The sequence below is a fragment of the Falco rusticolus genome, chromosome 4 (assembly GCF_015220075.1).
Source record: "Falco rusticolus isolate bFalRus1 chromosome 4, bFalRus1.pri, whole genome shotgun sequence".
NCBI classification, from domain to species: Eukaryota; Metazoa; Chordata; class Aves; order Falconiformes; family Falconidae; genus Falco; species Falco rusticolus.
In genome coordinates, this window is record NC_051190.1 from 72,591,761 (window position 1) to 72,609,189 (window position 17,429).

Here is a 17,429-nt window from a genome sequence, read left to right on the forward strand (position 1 = left end):
TTCCTGGACCTCTGCTGCGCCAGCCCATTGCTGACTGGCCCAGCCTTGCCTGGCTTTCCCAGGGATGGTCAGCACTTCTGGCCTGATCCAAACTCCTTCATTGCGATTTTGGCCTTTCCCTTCGATCTTCTTGTTTAGACACCTCACGCTGTATTTCTGTACCATTCCTTTACCAACCTCGGTCTATCTTTCTTGCTGCACAAGCTTCTATTCCTCTTATTACTGAATGTTATTTCCTCCAGAACCTCTGTCCCACTGAATATTATCTCCAGAATCCCTATCCCATCATTAGCCTCTTCTGGTGGACCACAGAACAAGTGTAACTCCTACACGTATGTTCCTAACTATTGACTATAAAGGAGAATTATGTCAGTGGGCTCTAAAACTAGGTAAGAAGAATTTCACTTAGCTGTCTAGATCAAGGGGCTGGATAAAAAGGCAGTATAATGGTTGCACTGTGTGCATTCTCCTGAAATGAGAGTAAATATTTACTCAGAGGAACCAGAACCACTAACCATAGCCTTAAAATGCTTTACATATCATTTAACAGGTAGCAAATTAAAAGTTGTGCCCTGCAAAATGTCATGGAAGGGGGAGAGCTGGATATGTCAGATAAGGACACAGCTGAGAAGAGACAAAATGAACCCTGGACTGTTCCTGTGTCCGGATGCAGTGACATCAGGACAACTTTATGCTTATGGAGCAGTTCACACTCTTCCTATTGACCTGGGAAAATCTGGCTCTCATCTGCTGGAATCTGGCCTGAAGGCACTAGTTCATTTCACAACTATCTATTCTGTTTGCGGGGTTTTGTTCCAAATTACTCTTCCCTTCCTTTTTCGGTCTCCTAGTTTCAGCAATGTAAATGACAAAATTAAACACTTCCAGTTCATAAACTTCTTTTTAGGTTCCTGCTTTAGCCAAGGAACTGCAGTTAATAATTTATTTTCTGTTCCAAATTACTGGTACCAATATTAGCAAATAGTTTCTATGTAAACTGGTATTCTTTTGGAGGAGGATGATGTTCCATTCTTCTTTGTACATCTGTCTGCTGTGGCTGTGTCACTGTCTGACATTACAGAAAGTAACAATGGTGAATTGTTCCACAGCTTTTCCTTCCCTAAAGGCAGTTACTACTTCTTACTTTGTAATAAGTTCAAGTTAGCTTAAAAAATAACTGATTGTTATCTTATAGATTAGGGATATAATGAAAATAGTGAGAAAAGGTGGGATGTTCTTTCAAAAATACCACCCTAATAGAGAGAAAGAAAGGGCAAGCAACTGAGAAAGTAGTTCTCCACATCTTGTCTATGTGGAGAGACATTTTATAAAACCTATTAGGCTGCGTGTAAGCCCAAAGCCAGAATCTATGTGGAAGCTGGACAAACCGCAAATTGTGGTCCCCCAAACATCTGCTTACAGCAGCTTAACCATGAAGGGGCCTAGACCCAGTAAAAAGCTTGCTTTCAGCACTAAATTCTCCCCATATCTGTTTCTGGGCATGTGTCCAAGCACCTCGATGAGCACTTATTTCATGTCTCCATGTAAGTAGTGTCTTTAAACTAGGTACTAGATTTGTCTCGTCTGAGGAACATTCTTGGAGCAGGTCTGTTAGCCAGGACTTGATATGAAATGCAGCAGCAGCCTTCAGAAATCCAGCTGCAGGAGAGGAATATGGAATCAAAAACATGAGAGACATCAACACTTTGAGAAGAAAAAACATCATACCAGGGTGTACAAACCACAGTTTCTTGTAAATTCCCTTTTCACTGATAGGGATCAGGGTGGGAGGAAATGCAGGTCATAAAGCAGTATTTCTTAGAACAAGGTTGTTTGAGGTTTTTTTCACTAAGCTGTTATTACTAATAGAATAAAACTCTTATAATAAATATCAAATAACTATCCACCCAGCACATTCACTTCTTCACTTGCAGACCTCATTTGCAGACAGTCACCCACAGCTACCTGGTCGGAGCTGTGTTTGGAAACCAATCCCAGCTGCACAGTCAGTTGCACAGAGCCATACTGGCACTCCAGGGGATTTTGGGGAGATCTCTGAAAAGTCTCTCAAAGGGTTGTACTCATCATTATCAGATAGAAGCCACTGCTGTCTCAGATGTCGTCGAAATTATACAATCCTCTGCTGATGCTTGTGTGCTCTAACAGCCTTGTACAGTCCCAGCACATTCTTGGCTCAGTTCTCACAGACGCTAGAGGACTACTAGCCTATAATGTTTATCAGTCCTTGGAAAATTTCACAGACTAACTTCTCATTAGGCACCTTTCCTGTCTTTGGTTTATTGTTTTCTGGTAGCCATTTCTGAATCCAGACCTACAGATCCTGTAGAACAAATCCAGACAGACGAGTCCTTCTTGGCAAGTGTTACAATGGTGGATTAATCTTTTTGATCTGCTCAGTGTTGTTAGGATCTCACCTGAAATACCTTATCCACTGGTACGTTGTACTGTCAGAAAGACCTACATGCCACAGAGTAAGGTTTAGAAGGGAACAACAAAAAGGATTAGAGATCTAGGAGACACAGCTAGTGAAGTAAAAAGGGAAGAAATAGTGTTGCTGTCAGAAAATACAGAGAGGAGACGTGACGAGCTACTAAATGTATAAAAATCTATCTCAGAAACTGCTCATCAGTACAGCACATCAGTAGTCTTAAATTACACTTCTACTAGATGTTTATTAGGGTTCAAATGTCGGGGATAAAGAAGCAATGAGATACACTCTTTTCCAAGATGGTAAAGACAAATCGCTACTGCTATTTAAGAACATGCTAAGACTAGGAGAAGTGACTGCTCATCTGTGTATAGAAGTTTAAGAATCCCATCCCCTCTTCCTGTTATCTTTACTTTTATGATAAATTGTTTGGTTTAAGAAGACACACAAACTTTTACTTAGAACTAGCCTTTTAATGCCCATTTAGTGAACCGACATAGAATAAAAACTTATTTACATGTATTTCAAACACACACAAAATATTTTAATTTAAACACAATTAAAATCTGTCAAAAGGTTAAAATATCAAAAAATACCAAATTAAATAAGGACCTTCTCTAGACTAAGAGCTTTGAGTCATTTGATTTGTTTACATTTGGCATAAAATACACCAGAAAAGTAAAAAACCCGCAAAACTATATGTGAGCCTGTTGTATATTTTTAGGGTTTATGAACCCAGAGAATATACCAGTAGACCAGTATGACATGCAATGTTATCAGCTCCATCATGATGGAGGTTTCGAATGATACTCAAAGAATTAAAACAGACAGATGGGGGGGATTTGGTTAGATACCCACTAGTCAGAAAAGACTTTTTCATGCTTTATCAGGCTTTGAAAATATGGCCTAAAAAGGTATGAAGTCTTCACTGCCACTGGAGATTTTAAGAATAAATTTAATGTAATTTTTTCATGTATGAATTAAGTATGAAAAAATGAATAGGCATGTTTATTCTGCCTATTCCCCCCCCCTTTTGCAGAATCCTTTGAGAACCCTATTCTACTATTTAAATAATAAAATATTTCTATTCATAAAACATTCCAGCCTCTTATTACAGTTGATCTTTCAATGCTTATGTTACAGAATTATAGCAGAAGAAAAACAATTTACGCTTTCCTTTCTATCAGTCATATACAGAGGAGGAAAATGCGTTAATTCAGATATTACGGGCAGCACAAAGGGTTTCTGTGGGTAGCTCAGTAGCAAAAGGAAGATGTGGACCCACAACACTGGAGCAGGCTGCCTGGTTGAGGCAGGGAGCTGGTCCTGCTTCCAGCACGGACATGAACCAGGTAAGCTTGGAGATCCTGTCCAACTTGTGCAATTCTGCCAGTTTGCACTGGAGATCAGGGTGGCATTTTCAGGATACCTACAGATCCGGATGTACTTTTTTGGAGTGTGCTAAGGAGCATATTGTCACAGCTGCCTGGGTGAGCATGGTTCTTCTTGTGCCTAAAGGTGGTGCTGGACTGATGCAGAGACTGGAACTGTCTTACACAGCATGGCTCCAGGTCTGTATGTACGCTCAACAGTCCTCCCAGGTACTACATTTTGTGAGCAGATCTCTGGACCTGCCCTGCAAGATTGCTTGTTCTTGCTAGTACAGAAAGCAAGAAGCATCCTGTGCAAAATGAACTAGAATTTCTGTAGGAGAAAATTGCTTTGCCTTAAGAATTCTTGTATTCCAGCACTTTAATTCCTTTCAAAATCAGGCCCAAGATTACCATGCTTATTAAACTGTTGCCTGCTCATTTTGTTCAATATTGGTCACAAGACAATTTGATTCATGAGTTCCAGGATCAGCATCACCACGGTATATAGCATTTTCAAAACTGGCTGTAAATGTTTGTCGATCACGTCTTTTCTTATAGAAGAAATAGACTATAAGGCCAGTTCCTGTCAGCAGAAGGAAGATCAGTATAACAACAATCCCACCTAAACTATTTGCTGATGAAACAGCAGCTTCATGTTTTGATGCTGTGAAAGACAAAACAGAATAATTACTACAAATGTCCAGAGACTGCTGTTGCATACAACAAACATCTTGCTAAGTAAACGGAGTGAACTGCAAAAGTTCACTTAACGACCATAACAACAGTTAAAACTGATGCATGTTCTGGATGGACAATGCAAAATTGGGCTCAATCTCTTCTATGTTCCTTTTAAAAGGAGCATTATATTGCACTACGGTATACCATTTGTAAAGAAAGAAAAAAAATATTGCAATAAGACATCCAGTTTGAGAGAAGACCTGTTCTTTTACACAGACTTAAAATAAAATCATCTGTGACAGTTAAGTGGGTATTTAAATGAAACTTTTCTGAAGGCAATTTTACTTGTAAATAATAGGTGCCTATGAACTTACTGAAATTTCAGTTTAATGGGCTTATAAGAAACCAACTTACCCTTATTGACCAGTGAATCATGGGTTGGCTCAACTTCAGTAACTTTAAAATTAAAATATAAATATATATTACACACAGTTTGCAAGCAACCATCCAAAGACTAAATACATACTGCATACATAATTTTTACTTTGTGTTCCTATCAAATTTTAAATAACTGCAGAATCATAGAATGGTTTGGGTTGGAAGGGACCTTAAAGATCACCTAGTTCCAACCCCCCTGTCAGGGCAGGGACACCTTCCACTACACCAGGTTGCTCAAAGCCCCATCCAGCCTGGCCTTGAATGCTTCCAGTGATGAGGCATCCATAACTACTTTGGGCAACCTTTTCCAGTGCCTCACCGCCCTCACGGTAAAGAATTTCTTCCTAGTACCTAACCTAAGTCTACCCTCTTTCAGTTTAAAACCATTACCCCTCATCCTATCACTACACTGTCTGATAAAAAGTCCCTCTCCATCTTTCCTATAGGCACTGTAAGTACTGGAAAGCTGCAATAAGCCGCAGAACATTTTCTTCTCTAGGCTAAACAACTCCAACTCTCCCAACCTGTCCTCCTAGGAGAGGTGTCACAGCCTGCTGAGCATCTTTGTAGCCCTCCAGTGGGCCCACTTGAGTAGGTTCATGTCTTATGCTGGGGGCCCTGGAGCTGAACACAGTACATGGACACGAAAAATACATGAAAACATTATCCCTGACCATTCAAGCTGAATCCATCAAACATTCTTGTTAAAAATATTTGGAGAAAAAACAAAACAAAAGACCAAAACAAAACTGTTTTCTCACTATTAATTGACTTGAACACTTTTTTTGGTAGTGGAGACAGATGTTCAAAGTTTTTACTCTTCCACAGTGTAAGGCTTGACACTGAAAAACTGGATTTTTTTTTACACTTTCAAAAATGAAAAGCACATTTGTACTTGGCATTTAAGCTGTTGCTGTTAGGCAACTTCCTTTTCCTCTCTCCATGGCTTAGGGAGTATGATTCAGTTAATTGCTTGCAGGACTGGCTGGCTGGGCCCTACAAAGTTCACGGATGACTCCATTGCCAACCTGCCAACATGTGGAGATCCACAAGCAGGAGACTCAGCTGGTTCCACATTGCAGCGGGTCTGTTTGCCAATGGCAAACCTGGCCTATTTCATATTGCTTCCCAGTTGATGTGGGCAAACACAGACTGAATCCATACATACATGGTGACTCGCTCTAGCTGCATGTGTGCAGATTTACATCCTTCATGCTTTATGCAACACTGCTGTGCATGCAAGGGGGACTCACCTCAGCCTGTAACACAGTCAGATTTTGCGTGAGTTGACATCCAAAAAGTCATAAGGCCACAAGCAACCATTAAAAATGAAATGCACTATGCTGTCTGGTTGTCTTGGCATGTCTCCCCAGGTCTGTGTCAGCAGACACATAAGTTGGGCCCTGCAGCTCACTCTCACTTGCCGCTTTCTTCTTGGTCATCCAGCAGATCCCAGCACACTTCACTGGTACAGACCCCACTGGCAGCACCTCCTTCCTTTCTGCAGGAGTTCAGTGACTTTGTCCTCCTGCCCCTCAGCTTAGCTATCAAGAGAGTGCCTTCTCACCATTAGTCACCTATTCATCATCTACTGCCCCTTGCAATCTGACCGTTAATGACTATGGATTTTCTTTGCACTCTCAACAGGTTATGTGTTCTCCCCTGCCTTGGGGTATGAAAGATGCCAAGACATCAACGCTTTTAAATGAAAGGAGGAAACAGCAGCTCAGGTTCTTCTCCAGCATTATTTCTCATTGCCTTGAACAGAAATTACTCTTGGCTTTGATGCACATGCATCAGCGTTGGTGCATAAAGCATACCTAGTGCATAAGCAGTATGGCTTGATGTATATTAACCACTACTGCTAAAATAACCCAGTGCACAGAAATTCAAAACTTACTTTTGGGGATTTTGCAAATAAAATTCTGGTCAACGGAGCAGTAATAGTTCCTCCAGGTTCCACTTGAGACATCCATGTCAACACAGTGTTCGTCAAAAATTACTGTAGGCTCTCCTTTCTCCCAGTTGACAAATTCTACTGCGCTTCTGTCTGTCCATAGCCATTCCCCTAAAATCAAAAGTATTACCTAGTGAGGGACTGAAGTGGGGGATCATTTCTAGTCTACCAGGCACAACAACATCAGACATGGAGTATATTCGTTGATTAAAATAACATCAAGGAGGACTTATTTCTCACTGGTTTAACAGCCAGAGATACTCAGACAGGAGTGTTCCAAATGTAAATACTCACAGACAAAGTGAACTCCATCAGCCTTCAGGGCCATGGCTGCCAGTGATGTAGGAAAGACATGCCCAGGCTGCCCAAGCATGTTTAGCTGAAGCCTGTGCCCAGGACTGGAGCCTTAAGAAAAGCAGAGCACCTGTGCAAGCCACGCTCTGCAGTTCAAGGATCCACGTTGCTTGGGAGGTTTTCTTTATGTGTGTATCCAAAATCGGTGAATAGCTGCTTTATTAGAGCTGTACTAATCAATTATCTTTGCAGACTGAATCAGCTCTCTTTCTGTAATAATAACTCTCTGCTCATCTCCTGCTGAGGCGCATCAAGTAGGAATAATTGCAGTCTCTGCTCCCTCAGCATATGCTTTCATGGCAGCATATCCTGATATAACTCACAACTGCCTCAGTGCCACCTCCTCTGTCCCCCTGACTGCAGCTGCACTTTCTTCTTGCCTCTGCTTGCACTGCATCTAGCTGTGTGGCAGCATGGTGGGCCAGGTCAGGAATAAATCTCTGCTTTTGTACTGTTAGCTTTCAGCTAGATCAGATGAACCTGGCCCACCATGGGACAAGGTACCTGCCATTGATGGTGGGGAGAGACAGGGACCTGGGCAGCCGTACCCAAGGCCACTTGCTGCAGCCCAGCCCAGACTCATTCTGGAGATGTACCCTCAAAGTCTGCCATGAGAAACAGGCTTCAGAATTACAGTAATATAGAAAACAGGATCAAAAGTGCAATTAAGAAACAAAAAGCTGAAATATTGTTGGGTGAAATTAAAAAGTTCTAAAAAAAAAAATAATTTTGAAACCCCCCTGAAATTTAGATTAAGAAGTGTTGCTAGGCAGCTTATATGAGCTGCTATCTTCTGTGTTGTTTAGAAAAAAATTTCAATTTAAGGCTGCCTCAGCTTTTAATTACAAGACAACATTTTTCTTAAAAGACTAACATTGGTTAAATGTTGAGCAATTTGAATTAAAAAAAGCAAAAGGAAACATTTTAATCAACTAATGCAGTGCTAAGCTAGAACCATTTACAGACCAAAATATGCTCTAATTACAGTAAAGAAACAAAATGCGTAGACTTCTTGGTGGTTTACATTTTAAGTATTTTAGCAGAAAAGCTATTAAACATTTAACAGTTGATTTCTTTCTCATTTATTTAATATTTAGTATATTAACATTAGTATTTCATATGTTAGTGTTATTTAGTATTCTTTCTGTTTATTTATTATTTATTTTCATCTCAGTATGCATCGTGAAATAATTACCATCAATATTTTTGAACAATCCTATCCAAAACTTTCTGAAGTCACTTGCAAGTGGAGACAAATAAAGTAAGAGAAAGTTCATTTCAGCTGAATCTTCTATGGAAACCAGAGAAGAACCTAAAAATATCAATTAAATATTACATATAATATCAGCAACATTTTACATTAGAAATTAATTAGCTCAGTAAACAATCGTGGCATGTTTTGTGATCAGTTTTTTCATATAGTAGAAGAGCTTGATAACAAATTTAAATTAGCTGTTGCTTGTAATTGATATACATACACACACGCACATCTATGTATAACCTCTTAGTTCTGGATTAAAAAACCAAACACACAAACCACCTGTAAAATATCGTCATAAAAACCTCCAACACTTACCCATTTGAATACACGTCATGGAAGCATCAGGCCAGCTTTCCTCAGTATCAGTGTGAACATAGTAGCAATGACCACGGAAGGGAATCCAAGACCTACCACGCTTCGGTTCAGGACACTTTCCAGGAAGCTGTGGTGGTTCACTGGGAATTAACTCTATTAAGACACACAGGTTTTAGTAGGGTCTTAAAAACTAAGGGAAACGTACTCCCGCACCACCCCATCAGCTCTACCAATTTGACAGTGATTCCAGGAAAAGGTATATCCCATAGACTTAACTGATGATAAAAGATTGAACTAAACGTGGTAAATCAGTAATAAACCATACTGGTTGGAGCTGGTTCTCCAATCTGCTGAACAAGGCTTACGCCAGTCTAACTGCAATTGTTTTCAGCAAGGCAAGTTCTACTTAAAATTTGTGAAACAGAGTGAGTCAATATACATAAAGGATCTCGACACCACCACCAACACAAGCCAGTGGCATGTTTCCAGCCAGTTTGTAGCAAGATTGGTCAGAGAAGCTGTTTGTACCTGCCCTTGTACATACATCCTAAGCTATGTAAAAGTGCAATTAGTAGCCTATCGCATCGCCTAACTCAAGCCAAAGTAGAGCTTAGATGAATATAAAATTTGCTGTGAAGTATCGTGCAGAGATCATAAAAGAACTATTGCATGTGTCATGAAATATTGCAGTTGTCTTTATCATTTGCATGTGTTGACTGGCCTTGTGGAATTAAATGTCTGAAAATCATTCAAGACAGACTGGATCTGGAAGTTCTTCCTTGATAAACGCAGTAGTTTATCACAAGGCATACACCATCTATCACAACAGTTCATATGCAGAAAAGATAAATTCAGATAAGCCGTTAATTGAAATTCCAGCATCCCAAATCACATTTTTCCCATTCACAACTTACCATCAGATTGTTTACAGAGAGATAAAAATGTTTCGTTGCAAGGTGCTGTCTTCCAAAACCCATCCAAATCTAAGTAGACACAAGCTGTGTTCTTATTTGGTTCTCCACTTGCCCAGTTATGATACCTGCTCCTCCTTCTATCTGACCATATGTAATGGCCACGGCTCTAAAAGCAAATGACAGTAAGGATTATGTCACATAACAGAATTAGATTGAAAGAACATTAAGACATTGAAAGAAGACTTGAAGGTATATAAAAATTATGAAAAATCATGGTTGTTCACACAAAATTGATTTGTCCTCTCTCATGAACACATAACAGGCTGGTCCAGACTTCCACTCCCCACAGCAGTTAGGGCATTGGTCCTACAGATGTTTATTTAGTATGCAACCTATGTTATTGAATTCACACCATCCATCTCAGGCACTGAACGGTCAAAGAGCCTTGTGGTGACAAATACGAATATGTAGGTGAAGATTGTAACTAGAGGAGTCCACATATACACACAGATCAAATACAGATCCTCTAACCCAGGGTTCTCTCTCTATATAGAAAGCAAATAGAAGAAGCAGAAGTTCCACTGGAGAGAGGAATACTGATGACGTTTTTCATGAGGCATGCACTGCAGACCTCAGCTACCCCTGCTAACAGGGCTTGTGGTGGTAAGTTTTTAGCTCTTGCAAGGACCAGCTACTAGAGACAAGCTAAGCATGCATTTTTATAGCGGATTTCACCACTATCTGCAGAGCGTGAGCAACGTTAGTCACATCTGTGGCTTCTGTCACCCCATACTGTGCAGCCTAGCCCCTTCTTCCTGCAATCTTTGGAGACAGGCTCCCATCCATTTTTTTTGTGCCAGTTCCTTTCCTGTCCTTTTTTCCTTTTAAGTCCTTGGCCATGTTTCATTCCGGATTCCTGTCTCACCCTGGTTTCCCAATGCCTGCTCTCACTGAAGTGCCTCTCCCGTTCCTCTCACCTCAGTACCTATGCCTGCTCAGTCCTGTGTCTCACCGAGCTCCGGCTCTGCCTCCGTCCTCTTGATTCCCTCAGAACTCTGCTTCCACAAACACCCCGTTACATCATCTTTCTTCATGTTCTTTTGACATGCCTCTAATAGGTGTTTCCCCTTCCAGTCCTTTCCACTTTTTGTTGACTGAGTTTGTTGGCAGTTTTCCCCAAGGCCCTGGCTTCAGCTCCAAAAGCAGCCGAAGGCGTCCCAGTTGCCAGAGGTCTGCTCCCGGCCCTGCGCCGCACTCTGCCGTTTCCCCTATTGCCTGGCACAAGCACTTGTAGCGCTGGGCTGTGAATTAACACAAAACGTGCAATAACCTCAAGAAGAAATAACTGGTTTTAACCCCAGTTTTTCCCATGGTGTCTCTACAATGTGCCTTAAGAAATGGCAGTGCTCCCCGACACCAGTGTGTGGTAGACCGTGGCGTAGGAAGTGGAAACTCCATAGCCACTTGTACTGCTGAAACCGCTGCCGACGGCGCTCCATCCTTGGTGCCCTTTGAAATGCAGGCTGGGGCAGATCTCACTCACATTGTGGCCAAACAGTTTGATGTGTAAAACCCCTGAAGCGGAGGGAACTCGGGTACCTCAGCAAGGTTTTGATGCCTGCCACACATTCAAGGGTCTCACCAGGAGCACTCACATGGGAGCAGGCAGCACCCACAGTAGTGGATCCTGTCAACCTCTGAGCAAGATCTGTGCTGATCTAGGGTAGCAGTAGGATTGTCACAAGCATTTGATGGACTCACCATGTCACTGTTTAGACCAATCCATGCAGGCTCCCCGTGCTTTAATATTTGCAACCACAGGTAAGATTCAGCATAAGGATCCAAAACGCTGGCAAGTTCTGCGAACTGCTCTCTGCAGTTTGTCTGTGCCGCTTCCCAGGTCATTTTGCGGTTGATGACTGCATAGCTGTCATTACCGTAACTGTTAAAGCCAAATATCGGAACCATGGGTTCGGAGTTCTGCAGTTTGGGGTCTGTAAAGAGCAAACAAACAAAAGGGAAAATCAAACACTTTATATTGGCTAGACATGTAACACTGAGAGAAGATCTAGTGTACTGGAGTAGTCAAGCAATTAAGAGAGGCTGGAATAACAAAGATGTGTCGCAACTATAACTGCAGCGATGAAAGCCATGTTTTCGTATTCTTTGACAAAATTTTCAATTCTTGTCAGAATAACCTTTTAGCATAATTAGCTGTATCACCTCCAGGAACATGCCTTGTAAGCTCTAGACCTTCCCAAAGCATACTGTAATGATGTAGGGCATTGAAGGGAACAATTCCTCCGCTTTTTCCATTATATATTAGCATTTGTTGTGTTTCTGACAAGGAACAGGGTGCAGTAAGAACACCATGAGCAAGCAGAGGGATACAATGGCTGCTGATGTAAGATTGTAGCCCGAGTAAGACTGAGTAAGTGAGACTGAGAAAGACTGTAAAGGAAATCAGGCAGGGCAGTTTTTCAAAATAAAGTTGCAGTGCTTTTCAGTATGACAGTATTATTTCATTTTGAAGAATTTAGCTATGCAAAGAAAGACAAAGTACTGTCCTCTCTGTCCCACCTGATCACCAACAATAGTGAAATACATGATGATCGATGATTTATTCATTTTTTTTTAATTTACTGGTCTAGTTCTCAAAATAGGAAAGCTTAAGTGTTTTTCTCCAAAAAATAAAATGTGTGCTCGTTTTGTTGAAATGGTCAGTAGCACATGTGATACTGTCAGATTAATTTCAGTTAACATAGGGTTAATGTGGGAAAATCACTTTTAAGACCAGTTTGACATAACCACAATTAATCTGCTGTACTAGGAAGTGGTGAAAGAAAACTCACCAGAATTTTTATGGCATATGTAGCTTTTGCTTGTTTTACATTCTTCATCTTTCCATTTCCCTGCCTGTTCAATAGGGTTCTTCATCATAAAGACACAGTCGTCCTATAGGGTAAATGAGATTGACAAGAAAAAGATATGGATAGATAGGAAACATTCCTACTCCTCCTGGGTATACAGACTAGCTTATCACACACAAGCACACACAGATGGATAATACAAAGGTCATACACGTGAACACACACAAGCAGTGGTCAGGAGCCATGATATGACAGTAAGCATTTACAACTCAGCCTTAGGAAGGTTTGCACTTGGATGATGGGGGGAGTTGCAAAGCACAGCACAGAGGCAGGAAGAAGTGTTTTGGACTACCGGTATGTATATAATCCCTGTGCACTCACTTATATGCATGTGTGTGTGCCAGTAGACGTGCGCCTGCTAGCTCTGGCCCACAGGACATTTCAGCTCCGTTGCTGTTTTCCTGGAGGCTATGAGGAAGCTCCCCTCAGCACTGGTGCTCGTCTGCATTGCTGCAATCCTCCTCCTGCCCCAGTGTGGTACTTGGAACCAAAGTTGTCACCGCAGTGCGGTAATGTAGAGGTAGCGATCAGACTCAGCCTTTTGTGGGGGACACCTCCCAAACCCTTTGCACTGCAGGTTGGGCTTTTTACCTTCCTCCTTCTCCTCCCACATCGTGAGCAGCTGCTGCTTGGCTTTCTGCAGCAGGAGGCAGTGGCTCTCCCCACTTCATATCAGCACAGTCTCATGCAACTTCCAACACCCTCCAGGGGCATTAGCCCAGGTCTTGGTTGCAAGTGAAGTTGTATCTGGAGGAATTTGTGTAGGGAAGTGGGCACAGCCTTCTACAGAAAGTGTATGCATTTGTGAGATGGGGAAGTCCTAGAGAGCCCAAACCCCAGCTCTAGGCAGCAGGGGTTAGACCTTGCAGAACTTTTTCCCATTTTAAATAAACTCAAACAATTCTGTTATGAAAAAAGAGAGAAACTTGGTAAAGCTAGCACAGCAGGACAGAAACAGTACTAATGTAGAATACTAGGAGCAGTATTCTACATTAGCCATTTTACAATTATTGAAAAACAGTCATGTTTGTCTTGCATTTAAACACAAAATGATATAGCAGTGCTGAAAGTTTCAAAGCATGCAGAAGAGATCTTTCAGAAGGAAGACTAGTGGGGGAGAAGATAAAAATGGGAAAGGAGTCTCCTTCCCAGTCTCCTTTTGAGGATTTTGTTCAATCCATTTATCTGAATAAGTTCAGTCTAAATAAATATAAATATATGCAGTCATCTGAGTATTTTCTCCAAGTCTAAATAACATTCACTGTATCCCAAAATTACGCAGTTACTGCTCTACTGTGGTTTACTTGAATCTCCTCATCAGTCATGGTAAAGTGAGGGAAATTGCTCAATTGTCTGAGTTTTGCATAACGCTTCCAAACCTGTGCTGGATTCATAAAGAACCATACAAAATCTCCCACATGATTATTCTGCTTTTAAAAAGCAATGACATTACTAAAAATCTTCATAATGAAACCTTACAGAAAATATGGTTGTAACTACATATTTTTTATCCATCTACCAAAGTTATAATGTTTAAGTGATAAACAGAAATTAATGTTTACCTTACTATAATAACTTCGGGAACCTTTTGCCCAATTTGTATAGAAAACTGGGCTTCCATCTGTCCATAAGTATGTGTGCTCCTGATTTATGTCGTTCAGTCCAATCCAAGCATCAGTTGCAGCATTTTTCAGGAGGGACATGAGGAAAGCTGAAGAATAAAGAAAAATTGTACAAGCAGGGAAATTGAATGCACCTTTCCCATACAGCACAGACTTTAGAGTGCCTGGAACTGGGATGATGAGTTTAGGGTTTCTCTTTATTAATAAGGTGATAATCTTATGATAAAAATAAAAAGAATAGTCATTTGATGTTAAAGTCAGAAAAAGTATTTACAAACTCAAAGATGTGCAATTTTTTAAAAAAATGGGAATATCTTTGTACACTTCAGTGTTTTTCATCATCTGAGCTAACAGGGGAAATGTTTTAATGGTGTTACAGAAATTAACATGAGTATGCTAAACCCTGGCACAGGAAATGAGTCTACAGGCTGTGCACTCCCTTTTCTTCTTTGGTAACTTCTTTGTTAGCCAGACTTAATAACCTCATTTCTAAGCAGGCATAACACAAATAAAACTACTTAATAACCAAGTATGTATGTACTGGGATCTCAGCTTTTTGGAAGGCCAGATTATGTTTCCCTCAGCTCCTGCCTAGACTGACTTCCCACTAAAAGAATGTCCTTCTGCTGTGGAAAAAAGTATGAACCACAAGCACTGGTAGAGTGAGCCAGGAGATGGTCCATGTGCAGCCCTCAGGACCTGAGGCATTACATTTCCTAAGCAAACATGAGGCCTCACAAAAACCCCTGTAACATGCTGAGCAGCAAGACCAGCAAGCTGAGCAGAGCAAGGGGAACGGGGAAACTGGGACTCCAGCATTACAGCCTTCTACTGCCTGAGGATGTGTCCTCCACTGACACCCACAACATTTGGCTCAGCAGCTGGTGATTTGCACAGTGATTTGTTTGGGACATTACTCTCTTTGCGTGCTATTTTTAGATGTACACCTAAAAAAAAATAAAATATGGACATTTTATTATTTGACAAGCCCCTAATACAAAATCTTAATATTTGAACAGTATTCATTCCTTTGTACATCCTATATTAACTCAAAGCTATGATTTTAAAAGTTAATCAAGACACTAAAACCAATGCAAGCATTTTTGCAAAAGTGCAATTTCACATTCAACAGAACTTTGTATTAATACAGCATAAATAACAGCATATATTGCAGAACCTATAACACCTGATTTAATCTGTTTATCAGGAATTACTTAATATCTCATCCAGTATCAAAACATTAGTACTTTATACCTTGGATTTCCTTTTTGGATATAGTAGCCAGGTTTCCTCCAAAATTAATACAATTGTTCCTCGCAGCGTGCCATGTCAATGTATCATTTTCATTAAACCCAAATACTTTGAAACACTGAAAAAAGAGAAGCGTGACAAATATGTAACAGAATGGTGTTTTAATTTCTGGTGAAAGCACCTCTGTTTGTAACAAACAAGATAAAACAAGATATTTTAAGCAAAAAGGCAGAGTAGCTGGTTTAACAGTCCTTTCTTGCTTGTCTTTAGGTCTTTAAGAAAGAGAAGATCTATACTAGAAGACTAGTATAAATCCCGGTATTTCAGCACACACTTAGGAGAAGGAAAATGTCAGCCTAATGATTTCAGTAAAAATTATGTTAAAGCTTCTGGGCACACTTCTGAGGTGTGGCTTTGTGGGAGGAATGCCTAATGAGACCTCAGAAAACAAACAAGGATAAGATACGTTTTTGAAGCTGACCATCTCAGTTTCTGTTGCCTTATTTGTCAAACCAGGTTTGGTTCTCACAGGATAATCACAGAAAGAGAATGACTGTGACATTACAAAGAAAACCATGATTTACCATTTCTTGTAATATGATCTGTGAGATTTAACCAAGTCGTCATTAGCTTTGTCATAACCAAGCAAATCAATGTGCTGATTAAAGTAGGCAACTGGAAAGTTAATCAAGCAATTTGGGAAAAAAGTTGAGCAAAAGCGAGGTAGCTCCATCACCGTCAGAAGCAGTGTGTGAACACTTCAAGAGGAGTCAAGGAAGGAGCCTTTGGAAGCTCCTCTTGCAGGAGATGGGGAAGAAAGAGACATTTTATCTTGAGAGAGGACCACGAATGGGAACAAACTCTGAGTTCATGACTCTTTTTCCCAGGACTGAGAGAGTGAAGGAAAGAGGAGGCCGCAGCCAGGGGATCTCAAACAAAGGAGCTCTATCAAACTGAAATCATATTTTGGTTTAGTGTGGTGCGTTGACCTTAGTTGGGTACCAGGTGCCCACCAAGCCTCTCTGTCACTCCCCTCCTCAACAGAACAGGGGGGAGAAAATAAGATGGAATAAAAAAAACCCTTGTGGGTCAAGATAGAGGCAGTTTAATGAAGCAATAGCAAAAGGCACATGCATGGAAGTGAAGGAAAACAGATGTTATTCTCTACTGCCCATCAGCAGGTAATGTTTGGCTACTTCCCGGAAAGCAGGGCTTCAGTACACATGGTAGTTGCTCCGGAAAACAAATCTCATGAATAATGACTTCCCCGCCCCGCCTTCTTCCTCCTTTCCTTTAGCTTTTATATCTGAGCAGACATCATAAGGCACAGAATATCCAACCAATCACTTTGGGCCAGCTGTCCTGGCTGTGTCCCTTCCCCAGATCTTGCCCACACCCAGCCTGATGGTGCTGGGGGTGAGGTGAAGGTTGGGGAGACAGCCTTGATGCTGTGCCAGCACTGCTCAGCAGCAGCCAAAGCACTGGTGTGTCACCACCACCTTTCTACCTACCAACATAAGCACAGCACTGTGAGGCTGCTGGGAGGCTCAGCCAGCCACGACACACGACACACGTAGCCAAAAGGAAGACAGACAGAGGTAGATAAAGAGATGTCATCAAGGCTTGTCATCATTTCTAGCTGCGTTCTCAACAGTGTACACTGTTCTCTTACAGCTTTTATAGCTTCATTGATGACAATCTATAGATTTAAAAAATATATATATACAGTCTCTTACCCTGAACTTTTGTCTTTTGAGAAGGCTAAGAGTAATCTTAACTAATAAAGTGTAGTGAAGGTTAAAATTGGATTATTTAAAAACCTTACCAGGTGTTTCAGTTATAGAAAAAAAACCTGATAAATTTGCTCAAGGGAAGGTGCTTTTGTGG

At 40.9% G+C, this 17,429-nt stretch overlaps 1 protein-coding gene across 1 annotated transcript in view; it reads right to left on the minus strand.

Annotated features, from left to right (window-relative positions):
* Nucleotides 1-2,901: 2,901 nt before the first annotated feature.
* LOC119146877 (macrophage mannose receptor 1-like) overlaps nucleotides 2,902-17,429 on the minus strand; it is a 33,675-nt gene continuing 19,147 nt past the window's right edge. The window contains exons 21-30 of the mRNA XM_037385212.1: nucleotides 15,546-15,660; nucleotides 14,232-14,380; nucleotides 12,592-12,694; nucleotides 11,501-11,733; nucleotides 9,740-9,905; nucleotides 8,826-8,978; nucleotides 8,445-8,561; nucleotides 6,839-7,006; nucleotides 4,915-4,956; nucleotides 2,902-4,486 (exon numbers count right to left, since the gene is read on the minus strand). Coding sequence (XP_037241109.1) covers nucleotides 4,242-4,486; nucleotides 4,915-4,956; nucleotides 6,839-7,006; nucleotides 8,445-8,561; nucleotides 8,826-8,978; nucleotides 9,740-9,905; nucleotides 11,501-11,733; nucleotides 12,592-12,694; nucleotides 14,232-14,380; nucleotides 15,546-15,660 — 1,491 coding nt within the window. The 3' untranslated portion in view covers nucleotides 2,902-4,241. The remainder of the gene's footprint in view (nucleotides 4,487-4,914; nucleotides 4,957-6,838; nucleotides 7,007-8,444; nucleotides 8,562-8,825; nucleotides 8,979-9,739; nucleotides 9,906-11,500; nucleotides 11,734-12,591; nucleotides 12,695-14,231; nucleotides 14,381-15,545; nucleotides 15,661-17,429) is intronic.